This window comes from Borostomias antarcticus (genome assembly GCF_949987555.1).
Source record: "Borostomias antarcticus genome assembly, contig: scaffold_77, whole genome shotgun sequence".
Lineage (NCBI taxonomy): Eukaryota > Metazoa > Chordata > Actinopteri > Stomiiformes > Stomiidae > Borostomias > Borostomias antarcticus.
This window is the reverse complement of record NW_028175689.1, coordinates 275,963-290,285: the sequence shown is the minus strand read 5'-3', so window position 1 is coordinate 290,285 and position 14,323 is coordinate 275,963. Positions and strand designations below refer to the sequence as shown.

Below are 14,323 nucleotides of genomic sequence, written 5' to 3'. Positions count from 1 at the left end.
AACACGCTGGCTGTAACTGCGACGCCTACTACGACAGAACCAAACAAGCTGGTCAGTTGTCTGGAGGTGTTTTCCCCTGACGTAATTTCTCTGCTCACCGTCGCTACCAGTTACGACGATTGCTGCGGCTCATCATTGGCTTGCTTATCCAGATACCCTTGTAGGGGAAGGAGCAACACTTCGTTGCCTTCAGTCTGGATATAGCTATGTATGGTACCATGCTATTGTTGGAGAGTTGATTCAAGGTGCTAAATGATAGCGTCCAAATAACCATGAGCTGGTTAGAAGAATGAATAATCAAGGGTATTGGCGTAGGATACGTTCACAAGAGACTGTGTTATGGAGTTATTGGTTTAACGACGTCATATCATCATAAAACCGTCTCTTTTTCGTTCCCTGATATATCGAAAGCCATGATGTTTTAGCGGCTGCATTGTCGTATAAAAAGAGTCGCACCAAATTGCGCAAGGCACTGTGATGGTCATCATTTCCCTGAGCGATAACTTGGATATCACTGGAGGCTTTTTTGAATGACAGATGAGTTATCTATGCCCTTGTGATTCACAATGTTATGCAGAAATAATCCACATTACAAAATACACTGACACTGGACACTGGAGCCTCCAGCTTGTTATATATGGTTTGGTATCCGAAAGATAGCTAAGTGGATTGGGCTCACCTGTCTTTCACCATCGAACTCACGTTAAGCTCGTTAACTTTTTCAGCATGCCGTTGCAGTATATGGGCATAGCCCAACATCTCCTGATAATTGCACCATTTTTTGATTCAACCAGTGCATTGTCATTTGCCTTTCGCGATCTTGATTTTGCGAACTTTATGTAAAGAATGTCCAGTAAACCAGCTACACGATAGTTAATGTACTAAGACCCATTGTCTGAGTGGTAACCTTGTAATTTGAAAGGAAAAGCCACCAGCAACTCTTCAAGTACAGGTATCAAAAAAGATCATCGATTTGTTCTACTGAACAGACCACCTAGAACTTGGTTACCTCATCCACTGCATTGATATGGTACAACCGTTTACCTTATCATGATCCCCCTGATAAACAATATCAATCATGATGGAACTTGGTTGGCCATCAGGCTGTGTTTTCCGTCTAGTTCCGATGGAGCGCTTTACAGAACGCGTGACGTTTGTATGCTGCTGAACTGTTTGACATATCTGTGCCTAGCGCAAGTTGTAGATATATGAAACTGAGATGTCGAACAGTCGCTCATAACGATGATCTACAAGCTGATAAGCCAGTTCGCAGATCCTCTTTACCAACTGTCCATTCAGCCAATTATGGAGCCGATTCGTCTCCACCAGCAGCCGAATATCAGCCTTAGTATATTGGGATTTAAATCCATTGACTGTACGATGGTTACGCTTCAGGCAGCCTTGGCCTAGGTACTCCTTGATCAAGCTGGTCATCTGGGCTCTGGAATAACACGAAGCAATGGTTAATATTGCCTGATTATCACCTTATCAGGCTTGCGCAAATTGAGGTATAGGAAATATTTTATGTGCCCTCAATACATTGATAACACTCATCTTTTGGTTCTCAACCTAGCTATATATTCATCATTGTGTGAAATAGTTCCTCTACAGACTTGAGCGTTGTAATAAACCATATTCATTATGATTTAGGTGTGGTGCTTTTGATGCAACAATGCAGACGCTAAAACATCGTGGTTTTCGCTATATTTGGTAACGACGAAGAGACGGTTTTATGGTGATATAACGTCGTTAACCCAATAATTACATAACCCCGTCTATTGTGAACGCCTCCTGCACCAATACCGTAGATGATTCACGCTTCTAACCAGCTCGTGATCATTTGGACGCTATCCTTCAGCACCTTGAATCCACTACCCAACAAGAGCATGGCACCATAGAGAGCTATCTCCGAACTGAAGGTAACGAAGTGTTGCACCTTCTCCTCCAAGGGTATCTAAATAAACAAGCTAATGATAAGCCTCAGTAATCGTTGGTAACAAGTAGCGACGGTAAGCAGAGAAATTACATCGTAAAAAATACTCCAAACAACTGCCAAGCTTGTCTGGTTTTGTCGTAGTCAGGCGTAGCAGTTACAGCCAGCGTAAGTACTCAAGAGTGTTCCCGCCGGATGCTCAGTTCAACCTCAATACTGACAAGTACTCTATGGCATGAGGGGAAAAATTGTCAGTGATGTGATGGATCGCTCTTATGATCGAACGATTAAACGACATCGTGAGAGTTGCCAGAATACGGTTGGAAAACGACAGACTATGCAACTGGTAGCGGATACGACTCAAAACTTTGAGGCTTTTTACGAACAGCGCAAGGTTGAGATTGAGCAAACAGAAGACCTACAGATACTCAGTATTGACGGTAAGGACCTAGTGATGCGGCAGGAATGGTTGAAGAAAGCAACTAGAGAAAACACGCAACAGAGTCAGCAACAGCTCCAAACCAAACTAAGTAAGGGAGAGAAGAAAGATCGCAAACGATTGGCACAAGTAAGTACCGTTTATACAGTAAAACCCCATCCTCAAACGGCAGAATCGGTCATGGATATGGATTGGAAGAGCGACAACGTTGTTAAATTCCGTCCTCCAGCTAGGAATAAGAAAGTGTGGGCCAGTGTAGAAAGAGAGACGGAAACCGTGATAGAAGAAGCTTTAGGAAGCACTCAGGCTAGATCAGGAGCAGAAACGGCAGTGGGTCATTGTTATTGATGGTCACCATAATCAGCGGAAACTGATTACCGGGATTATGAAAATAAGGGAGTTAAGGCAACCATCATCATGAACTTCATCCATGTACTTTAATATCTGTGGAAAGCCGGTCACTATTTACGCGGCAAGTGGGATATTAGGCTATTGAAAGCTTGGTGCAGAGCGGTCCATGAAGATACTCAGGGGAAAGTCTGACAAGGTGGCCAGGGGAATCCGACAAAGTGCGAGCAAGAGAGGTCTGACAACCCTAGAGGCTATTGATAAATGTGCAGACTGTCTTCAAAAAAAACCGTCCCAAACTCTGCTATCATAAGGCGCTTGGTGCTAGCGATCCTATTGCTAGTGGAGTTATAGGGGGAGCTTGCCGCCATTTAATCAATGGCCGTATGAATCTAACCGGAGCAAAGTGAAGTTTTCAAATGGTATAGGCTGTGTTGAAGATACGCACACTGGATTCAAGTGGAGATTGGCAGGCGTATTGGAACTTCTTATAAGGAATGCTCTCGTCTTCGTAATCATAGAGAACTAATTAATTGGGCGTCGTAGCAAGAGAACCACACCATTATGATTTTCATCCAGTAATCATGTACGAAAGATCAAAAATTACATGCTCACTTCATGTTGGAAATAAGGCCACCTTCAGGCTCATGTGGATGCGGTGCTTTTGATATTGGAAGAGACTCTGATAACTGGAAAGAGTTTGCTTGTCACGATACGATAGCTACAGCTCTACAGGAAGATGTGTTTTTTTACACACCATTATCTATCCTGCGAGAGATGGCTAAATGAGAACACTAATGGGATGACTAGGCAATATTCCCAAGAGGTGATGTCCTTTGATTCAGTCACAGAACATAATGTGCAGTTTGTAGAAAATCGCCTCAATGATCGACCAAGAAAAACTATCGGTTTCAGAACATCAAGGGAGTGCGTTTGAACAACTGCTGTCGTATTTAGCGTGAGTTTGACGCTTCAATTCTGGCTACAGACCTTGGATGTTAATGGCTTGAGGCATCGGTATGTTTTTTAGAACGTGCCAAATGACTCCTTCGTAACTTCTGCCAGCTAATAAAGTACTTAAATCACTCCTTCCCTGTAACATGAATATGTATAAAAAGGCTTAAGCCTATGTAGCGTAAGAGATTATCTCGTTGAACTACCGTTATTTAGACAAATAGGCAATTGCACTTACAAGTTGAATCAACGTGCCATTTCTCCGGAGTAGAAATGCTGCTCAAAGATCAGAAACTTTACATAATGTGAAAATCAGTGACAAAGCGCTTGATCCTGAAAAGCGCTATAAAATGGCTCTTCTAAGTTTCTCTGCCTGTGTGGGTGACAAGTCCCGAAACCTGATAGACAAGCTTAGGTTTGTGGACACAGGCTACCTTGATGTGGAAGTTCTCATGGAGTTTATCGAGCAACACTCTCTTTTGCGTGGTGCAGATTGTCAGCCAAAAGGAATCCTGATTATCACTGCTCATCAGCCAGCTTGAGGAGCCTTGCAGGCATGTGGCAAGTTCGTGCACCCATGTAGCCAAGCCTTAATACCATTGCTTCCAAATCAAAGTACTGGTTGAATCGATAGCAATATTCAGCAAGGTATCTAGGCAGATGCTTCTGGTTAATATTATGGTAACTGCCTTTCAGATAATTTTTGACGTTACCGCTCATGGTATTGACCACCGTAAACAACTCATTAGCCATCGATGCGTGACCACCACCTGTCACCACTGCTGTATGTGGGTGCTAGGCGTCAGCTATTCCTGTGAATGCATCAAGGCCATCACTGGCAATACTGCAGGTATAATCACCGAGATACTTTTGCGCCCAGAGTTCCAGCTCCTTTTGCCGGAAACTGGTGACCATGCTGAAACGCATATACAGCTGGTAGTTTTCCCGGTTGGTTTGCACGGCGGCAACAAATTGGTGTTTGTTCTCATAACCTCTTCCACGCTTGCCTCCATGTTTTTCACCACTCCAGTAGGAATCATCCATCTGGACGTGGTCTCTGCAGGGGACGGCTGTCATCACGTTCTTTCATTATCTGCATAAGCTTGTGCTTCAAGCAGCAAGCAGCAAGCAGCAAGCAGCAAGCAGCAAGCAGCAAGCAGCAAGCAGCAAGCAGCAAGCAGCAAGCAGCAAGCAGCAAGCAGCAAGCAGCAAGCAGCAAGCAGCAAGCAGCAAGCAGCATTATAAAAGATTTCCAGCTGTTTCAAGAACTCTAGGGCTGATATGCCATTCTTGGTCTGAATCATTAAAAACATGCTAGGAACCATGTGGTACATGGCAGTTGGCTAGCTCCCATATGGTGCGACTGGTCAATGATGTCTGGTGACGGCAGCGATTGCACTGGTAGAGTTTACTGGTTTTGAGGATGCAATACTTCCGACAACAACACAGAGGACATTCCAACCCATTTGGCCAACGGCATTTGAAAAACTGGTCACGGCATTGTTGTTCCTTGCCATATTGCTGAAAGAACTCCACAAGGCTCATGCCTTTCTGAAACTGACTTTTGTTCTTGCCTATGATGCACCTGCGCTTCAAGGAAACCCGGTGTCGTAAGTTTAGACGAGAATGAGGCTTAGGTAGGACGGTAATCAGGAAAGTAATTATTCAGAAGTAAATCAGTCAGTGTGGGTTCCCTCGTTTAATCCCTAGGGAACTTGAATCATATCAAGGCATGACAGCAGGAAAGTCCAGACCAGTCATTTCATCAAGCCCAAACATAATATTCATATTCTGAATCGCCTGTCCTGCCGCTCCTTTCACCAGATTGTCAATAACAGACAATATGACGACTGTATCTCCCCCCTGTGGGCGATGAATGGCTATACGGCACTGGTTACAACCACGAACAGAACGGGTTTCCGGATGGCTACCTGCTGGTAGAACATCCACGAACGGCTCAGTCTCAAAGGTATTTTCATAGAGCCACTGCAGGTCAACACCATGGTCCCTCACCGTACAATACAACGTGGAATGAAGACCACGAATCATTGGAGTCAAATGAGGAACAAAGACCAAGTCACCGGTAAACGGAGGTACGTCTGTATATTGCATACGACCAATACCCTGCTGAATTTCCGGGAGGTGACTGTGACCGGGAACACCATATGCCTTGAACGACTCAGAGGCTTCGCAGAGCAAAGTACCCACATTGGCTCCACGACCAACGCCACTCACACCAGACTTGGCATCCACAATGATATTGCCACTGACCAACCCTCGGCGGACCAATGGCAATAACCCTAACTGAGTAGCCGTTGGATAGCAGCCTGGGTTGGCAACCAAGCGCGCTTTAGCAATCTGTTCACGGTTCATTTCCGGTAGACCATAAACAGCTTCTTTCAGAACATCCTGGCAAGCATGTTCAATACCATACCACTGCCGCCAGAGGCTGGTATCACTCAACCGGAAATCCGCCCCTAGATCAATCACTCGGACGCCAGCTGAAAGCAGCCATGGAACAGATTCCATGGCAATACCATTCGGTGTGGCAAAGAACACCAGATCACACGACGATAGTTGTTCATCGTCAGGAAGAGAAAAGTTCAGATCCAGCTTCCCTCGCAGTCCGGGGAAGAGTTCACTGACTTGTTTTCCTGCTTCTGAACGGGAAGTAATCATGCTCAACTCAACATCTTGGTGAACCGACAATAGCCGCAAAAGCTCTGCACCGGTATAACCTGTTCCACCGACAATTCCCACTTTAATCATCTGATGCTTCCGTTACTGCTGGATCATTGTTCGACTTAATCATCTTACCAGATCCTCCCGTGATAACGCTTCTACTGCATCTGAACTCATGGCGGTGAAGCCCGTGTATTCCACTGGCTTATATCCTGAGTATTAATGACAAAGCTTAGTAGCGTAGTAGGCATGTGATTACTCAATAGACAGTCCCAATAATAGTGAATATTATTGCACGAAAATAAATAAATATTCATTTTTTTATTTAACAATCAACGTAGGCTCATCAAAAGCAACACTATTCCAACCGGAAACCATAAAAGCCCGAATATTACCATGACTGCTTCCATTAGGCTCCTGAAGCACATCTTCACGATAAAACCGACCAAAACAGGCTAAGGTTTCTCGCTGGCTAGGATCATGAATCTGGGCAAATGCAAAAATTTTGCAAGAGCCCTCATTCCTGCCAGCTTCGTTAATCTGGCAGAGAACTCCTCTGCCATTTACAAAGCGTGTAGGTATGTAGTGATAGTAATCCGCAATAACAGACATCACTGCCACAAACTCAACCAATTCTGGTTACAGGCGGATTTCTTCTAGCAACTCACTCAGTGTCACTGTACATAGCCTTCTTCATCATGAGCGGAAAGACAGTATAGCTACTAAACGTGCGTTCGAAGCTTCAATCTTGGCTAAAGCCCTTGGATTTTAAGGGCTTGAGGCATAGTGATGTTTTTTGATAAATAGCCAATAGCTCCTCTGATCTTTTGTCAACCAATAAAGTACTCCAATCACTCTTTTCCTATAACATGAATATGCACAAAAAGGCTTAAGCCTATGTAGCACAAGGGATTATCACGTCTAACTCACGTGACTAACGTTTCATGAAGCAGACATTCTCCGCATCATGTCAGAATGACGATGAATCAACAGTTGAGCATCTTTGTGCTAGGCAGTCTGGGTAGCATCGGTCATAATCCATGAACTTAACGAAACTACCATGGCACTGTACTCACTGGTGGAAATGCTCAGCCACCAACAATTTACATGCTTAGTACCTGAGTAACGTGGGTTCGATGATGAAAGATAGGTGAACTACAGCCACTGAGCTATCTTTCTGATACTAAACCAGAGATAACGAACTGGAGGCTCCAGTGTCTATTGTCTGTGTATTCTGTGATGAGTATGATTTCTGCATAACATTTGGGTGCGGCTCTTTTGGTACGACAATGCAGCCGCTAAAACATCATGGTTTTCGATATATCCGGTAACGGAAAAGGACTGTTTTATGTTGATATAACATCGTCAAACCAATAACTCCATAACACCGTTTCTTGTGAATGCATCTTTCGCCAATACCATAGATGATTAATTCTTCTCACCAGCTCATAATTATTTGGACTCTATCATTAAGCACCTTGGATCCACTCTCCAACAAGGGCATGGCACCATATAGAGCCATATCCAAACTGAAGGCAACAAAGTATTGCGCCTTCTCCTCCAAGGGTATCTGGATAAGCAGGCCAATGATGCGCCGTAGCAATAGTTGGTAACAAGTAGCGACGGTAAGCAAAAAAATCACGTCATCAAAAATACCTCCAGACAACTGTCCAGCTTGTTTGGTTCTGTCGTAGCCAAGCGTCGCCGTTACAGCCAGCAAAAGCAATCAAGCGTGTTCCCACTGGATGCTCAGTTTAACCTCAATACTGACAAGTACTCTGATGGCATAGGGAAAAAATTGCTAGGGATGTTATGGATCGCTCTTATAATCGTACAATTAAACGACATCGTGAGAGTTGCCAAAGTATGGTTGGAAAACGACAGACTATGCAACTGGTAGCGGATACGGCTCAAAACTTTGAGACTTTTTACGCACAGTGCAAGGTTGGGATTGAGCAAACAGAAGACCTGCGATCCTCATTTTTGACAGTAAGTGCCTAGTGATGCGCAAGTAAGGGTTGAAGGAAGCAACCAAGACAAACGCGCACAAGAGTCAGCATAAGCTCCAAACTAGGCTCAGTCCGGGAGAGCATAAAGATCGCAGATGGTTGCCTTAACTCACTTCTTTTTTATAATCCCGGTAATCAGTTCCCGCTGATCAGGGTGACCATCAATAATAATTACCAACTACCGTTTCTGCTCTGGATCTCGCCTGAGCACTTCCTCGAAAGCCTTGTCTATCACGGGTTCCACCTCTCTTTTTACACTGGCCAACACTTTCTTATTCTTGGCTGGAGGACGTAATTTAACAACGTTGTAGCTCTGCCAATCCATATTCATGGCCGATTCTGCCGTTCGAGGATTTGGTTTTACCGTATCCTCGGTGGCTACCTGTGCATTCGTTTGCAAGCTGTCTTCTCTCCATGACTAGCTTGGTTTGCAGCTACTATTAACTCTTTTGCACGTTCTTCTGGTTGTTCCCCTCAATCCTTCTGGACACATCACCTAGCCCTTGACTGTGAAAACTGATGATCTGCAGGTCTTCTGTTTGCTCAATCACTACCTTTCGCTGTTCGTGAAAAGCCTCAAAGTTTTGAACCGTATCCGCTACCAGTTGCATAGTCTGTCGTTTTCCAACCATACCGTGGCAACTCTCACGATGTCGTTTAATCGTACGATTATAAGAACGATCAATCACATCGCTAACAATTTTGTTCCTCATCCCATCAGAGTACTGGTAAATATTGAAGTTTAACTGAGCATCCAGCGGAAACACGTTGGATTAGACATGGCAGTGGGTCATTATTATTGATGGCACCATTATCAGCAGGAACTGATTAGCGGGCTTATGAAAAAGAAGGTAGTTAAAGCAACCCTCATAATGGACTTTATCCATGTATTTGAATATCTGTGGAAAGCCGTGGCTGCTTACACGACAAGGGGGATAAGGCCATTGAAAGCTGGATGGCAGAACGATTCCTAAAGATACTCAGGGGATAGTATGACCATGTGGTCAGGGGAATCCGGTAAAGTGCGGGCAAGAGAGGTCTGACAAAACTGAAGGCCATTTATAAGTGTGCAGACTATTTTCAAAAAAATAGTCCCATGCTTTGTTATGACAAGGCGCTGTATGCTAGCTATTCGATTGCCAGTGGAGTCATTGAGGCAACTTGCCGCTATTTGATCAATGGTCGTATGGATTTGACCGGGGCAAAGTGGAGTTTGCAAGTGATGGAAGATGTGTTGAAGCTACGCCAACTGGATTCAAGTGGAGATTGGCAGGCTTATTGGAACTTCTATAAGGAATGCTCTTGCCTTCGTAATAATGGAGAACTAATAAATGGGGCGTCGTAGCAAGGTAACCACCCCAAAATTATTATTGATGTAAACGGCAAAGAGAGGAAAAGTACCATTAACGGTAGTTCAACGATATAATCCCTTGCACTGCATAGGATTCAGCCTTTTTGTACATATTCATGTTACAGGAAAAGAGTGACTTGAGTCCTTTATTGGCTGGCAAAGTAGCCATTAGGCACTTTTTAAAAACATCCATTCAAATACAAGGGCTGTAGCCAAAATTGAAACGTCTAACAAGTTATTACCATTATGAAAATATGATGACCCCTATAAAAAGATGCAATCCATGCCAGATTGGCAACAATATTGGAAGGAAGGAACTACGCCGCATGCACTTGAGTCAAAGCCGGAATAAATGAGCGATAACGAGGCGGCTAAACAACTCCAGTCCGCCAGAGAAGCACTATTTAAACTAGGGTTTTAAAGAAAAGCCTGAAATCACTGGCTTACGCTCATTTTAGGATTGAAAAATACTATGTCTCCATACCACAGCTTTCTTATTAAACGTCCATACACCCATGCCAGACACTGATGACATTCTGACGTAAACTATCCGCAATAGCCTCATCTGCAATTGAAGCTTCATTTTGCAGCGCTTTTTGATGAATGTTGAGCCGGAATGTTTTGTAGGCTTCCCTGAGTTGATGGGCATCTTCATGACTCAACAAGCCAACAGCTTCAAGCTCCTCGGATATTCTAACGTTATCTGTCCACTTCAACAGTGATGGATGCTGAGATGAGTACCTGAGAACGGCAAACTGCATCAGGAACTCAATATCAACGATACCACCTGGGTCATGTTTTAAGTGGAACATTACGCCATTCTTTAATGAAGAGATGGTTGACTTGGTGCCAAGATGTTCCCTCATTTTATGACGCATGTCCACAACATCATCACGTAGTTTCTCAAGGTCTCGTTTCTGACTAAGAATTTTTGATCTCAGATAATCAAATTTCCCGGCAAGCGCCTGATCGCCAGCGATAACCCTAGCTCTTACCAGAGCCTGATGTTCCCAAGTCCAAGCGTTTTCTTTCTGGTACTTCTCGAAATAGGAAAAGGAGTTGACCAGTAATCCTTTTGAGCCAGATGGGCGCAGTCTCATATCTGCATCATACAGAATACCGGATGGCGTTTGAGTTGTTAGGATATGGATAATTCTCTGGCCCAGCCGAGTGTAGAACGTCGCATTGTCTATGGCTCTTGGACCGTTGGTCTCTTTATTGGCGCCGCCACTATGAATGAACACAAGGTCAAGATCTGAGCCTGGGCCAAGCTCAGTGCCACCTAGCTTGCCATAGCCGACGATAATAAAACCATGAGCACACAGATGGCCGTCAGCATCCTGAGGCATTCCATGCTTTTCAATCAGGTTTCGCCATGTGATGGCCAGTACAGCTTCAATAATAACTTCGGCAATCCAGGTGAGGTAGTCGCTTTCTTTCATCAGAGGAAGAGAGCCGGAAACCTGAGCCGCAGTTACCCGCAGAACGTGAGTCATTTTGAAGTGGCGGAGCACTTCCATCTGATTTTCAAGGTCATCTTCCGGAATATGGGTAAGTTGCTGTCGAAGCTCGTTGGCTAGCGCCTCTTTCTCTGGTGGATTATAAAGATCTCCCAAATTGAGAAACTCATCCAGTAGAGCGGGGAACCGGGCAATTTGCTCTGCAATCCATGGGCTGGCAATGCACAACTTGCCAAGATGTTCCAAAGCTGCCGGATTCTCTATCAGTAAGACTAGATAAGCAGTTCGACGCAACACCGCCTCAATCAGAGGCAATATACGTAATAAAAAGGTATCAGGCTCTGTTGATTGGGCGGCAACTCTCAGGAGCAAGGGAATAAACTTATCCAACCGGTCACGGCTCTGCCTGTGCACACGGGTAATAGCTTTCCCGTCTCTCAGAGAAATCAGGCGTTTCCAAGAAGTGTCAATGTCCATAAAACCTTCCTGACCCATAAGCTGCTGTTCTTCATCATCATTTAAATGACCAAACCAGAGGGATTCCCACTGGTCGCTATAGGATTCTTTGGTATTAGCGGATTCTTGGTCAGTAATCACAGCGTCGAAATGAACGGTTACACGCTGACGGTGTTGCTCCATGGTGCTCAATAATTCAGGCCAGTCTTTGTGTCCCATGCTAAAAGCAATGCGTGCCTGAGCCTCAGTACCCTTTGGTAGATCTTGAGTCTGTCTGTCAGCAATAGCCTGAATAGCATGTTCAAGGTTGCGCAGGTAGATATAAGCCTCTTTTAATTCTTTGGCCTCGTATGGCGAAAAATAGCTTGAGGTTAATAACGTAGCAAGAGCACTCAGCAGGTTTCTCTTCTGGAGGCTACGGTCGCGCCCACCATGTATCAGCTGGAAAGACTGAATGATGAATTCAATCTCACGAATACCTCCTGGCCCCAGCTTGATATTGCTCTCCATTCCCTTGCGCTTTACTTCCCGCTGGATAAGTTGCTTCATCTCTCGAAGTGCGCTGATCGAGCCAAAATCAATATAGCGACGGTAAACAAAATGGCGCAGTTGGCTCAGAAGCTGTTTACCAGAACTGATATCTCCAGCAACCACTCTGGCTTTAAGCATGGCGTAACGTTCCCAGTCACGCCCCTGATCATGATAATACTGCTCCATTGCAGCAAAACTCATGACCAGCGCTCCGCTGGAGCCATAAGGTCTCAGTCGCATATCAACCCGGAAAACAAAGCCATAGGCACTATAGCAGTTGAGTACCTTGATAAGGCGCTGGCCAAGACGGATAAAAAATTCCTGATTGGTCAGAACCTTCTTATAGCCACGGGTTTCTCCCTGACAGGGGTAGGTGAAGATCAGGTCAATATCAGAAGAGAGGTTTAGATCCCTAGCCCCCAGTTTTCCCATACCCAGCACTACCATTTTTTGAGGTACTGGCTCTTTTCCGGGAATATGGGTGCCATAGGGGGTTCCCATGATCTTACAGCAATCCTCATATAACCAGTTCACGGCTCCATCAATACAGGTGTCAGCCATAGCAGACATATCGGCGGTGGTTTCCTGCATACTCACTAGGCGGTTAAGATCAAGCCAGATAATACGAAGCATTTCACGGTTGCGATAAAGCCTGAGGGTTTTGATCAGGTCTTGCTCACTCTCAACAATTCCAAGATCTTTCTGTAAACGCTCTGGGTGGGATTTGGCAAAATTAGGCAGGTTGTTATGGTTTTCCAGGATACTGGCAAGCCACTCAGGATGTCGAATGCACTGTTGTGCGGCAAAGTCGCTGCCAGCCCAGCAGCGTATAAGCCCATCCATGGCCTCATGGTGTGTTCTATAGCTCTTGCAATGAAGAGTAAATGATGGATTAGTATCAACAAACTGCTGCCAGTGAGCACTGACAACCTTCTGGATACCTTCATGAATAGCTCCTAGTGACCAATAAGCAGTTAATTGCTGACTGAACTGTGCCTTAAGTGACTTCATAAACCGCTCTCTTCTGGTTGCTGAAGTCATTTTATGGGAATGGTATTTTGACTGCTATGGAATCTGCTAGTAAGTTACTTTCAAAGTATAGCTCATAAATAAAAAGTCCTTAATTCAACACCAGTCAGTCCAAAAGCACTTAACTTAATTGGGTGAGGCTCTTTGGGTACGACAATGTAGCCGCTAAAACATCAGGGTTTTCGATATATCCGGTAACAAAAAAGAGGCGGTTTTATGATGATATAACGTCGTTAAACCAATAACTACATAACACCGTCTATTGTGAACGCATCTTACGCCAATACCATCTATTATTCATTCTTATCATAAGCTCGTGATCATTTGGACGCTATCATTCAGCACTTTGAAACCACCCTCCAACAAGAGCATGGCACCATAGATAACTATATCCAGACTGAAGGCAACGAAGTGTCGTGCTTTCTTCCCCAAGAGTATCTGGATAAACAGGCCAATGATGAGCCACAGCAATTGTTGGTAACTGGTAGCGACGGTGAGCAGAGAAATTACGTCAGGGAAAATACCTACCGACAGCTGACCAGCTTGTTTGGTTCTGTCGTAGTTACAGCCAGCGGAAGCAATCCAGCGTGTCCCCTCTGAATGCTCAGTTAAACCTCAATGAGTGAGGCTCTTTTGATACGACAATGCAGCTGCTAAAACATCATAGTTTTCAATATGAGTGTAGTTCCCTTGCCATGACTCATCCTTCATTAGTTCTCCATGATTACTAAAGGAGAGAACAGTGCTTATGGAAGTTCCAATACGCCGGCTAATCTCCACTTGAATCCAGTTAACGTAGCTTCAACACAACCTCTGCCCTTTGCACACTCCACTTTGCCCAAGTTAGATCCATACAGTCATTGATCAAATGGTGGCAAGCTACCCCAATGACTCCATTGGCAATCTAATAGCCAGTATCCAGCGCCTTGTTGCAACAAAGCATGGGACAGTCTTTTGAAGATAGTCTGCAGACTTATCAATAGCCTACAGTTTTGGAGGACCTCTCTTGCTTGCACTTTACCGTATCCCGTGGGCCACCTTTTCAGACTCTACCATAAGTATCTTCATGGACCGTTCTGCCACCCAGCTTTCAATAACCTAACTCCCATTGTCGTGTGAGCAGTGCCCGGC

The 14,323-nt window shown here is 44.6% G+C and overlaps 1 protein-coding gene across 1 annotated transcript; it reads right to left on the bottom strand.

Moving 5' to 3' along the window:
- Window positions 1-1,188: 1,188 nt before the first annotated feature.
- Window positions 1,189-13,006, bottom strand: LOC311329311 (bifunctional glutamine synthetase adenylyltransferase/adenylyl-removing enzyme-like; the record flags this gene model as incomplete). The annotated part of the gene is made up of 2 exons (XM_084463172.1): window positions 1,189-1,441; window positions 10,755-13,006. 2 exons carry the CDS (start codon window positions 13,004-13,006, stop codon window positions 1,189-1,191), a joined length of 2,505 nt encoding a protein of 834 aa, XP_084319298.1.
- Window positions 13,007-14,323: the final 1,317 nt, after the last annotated feature.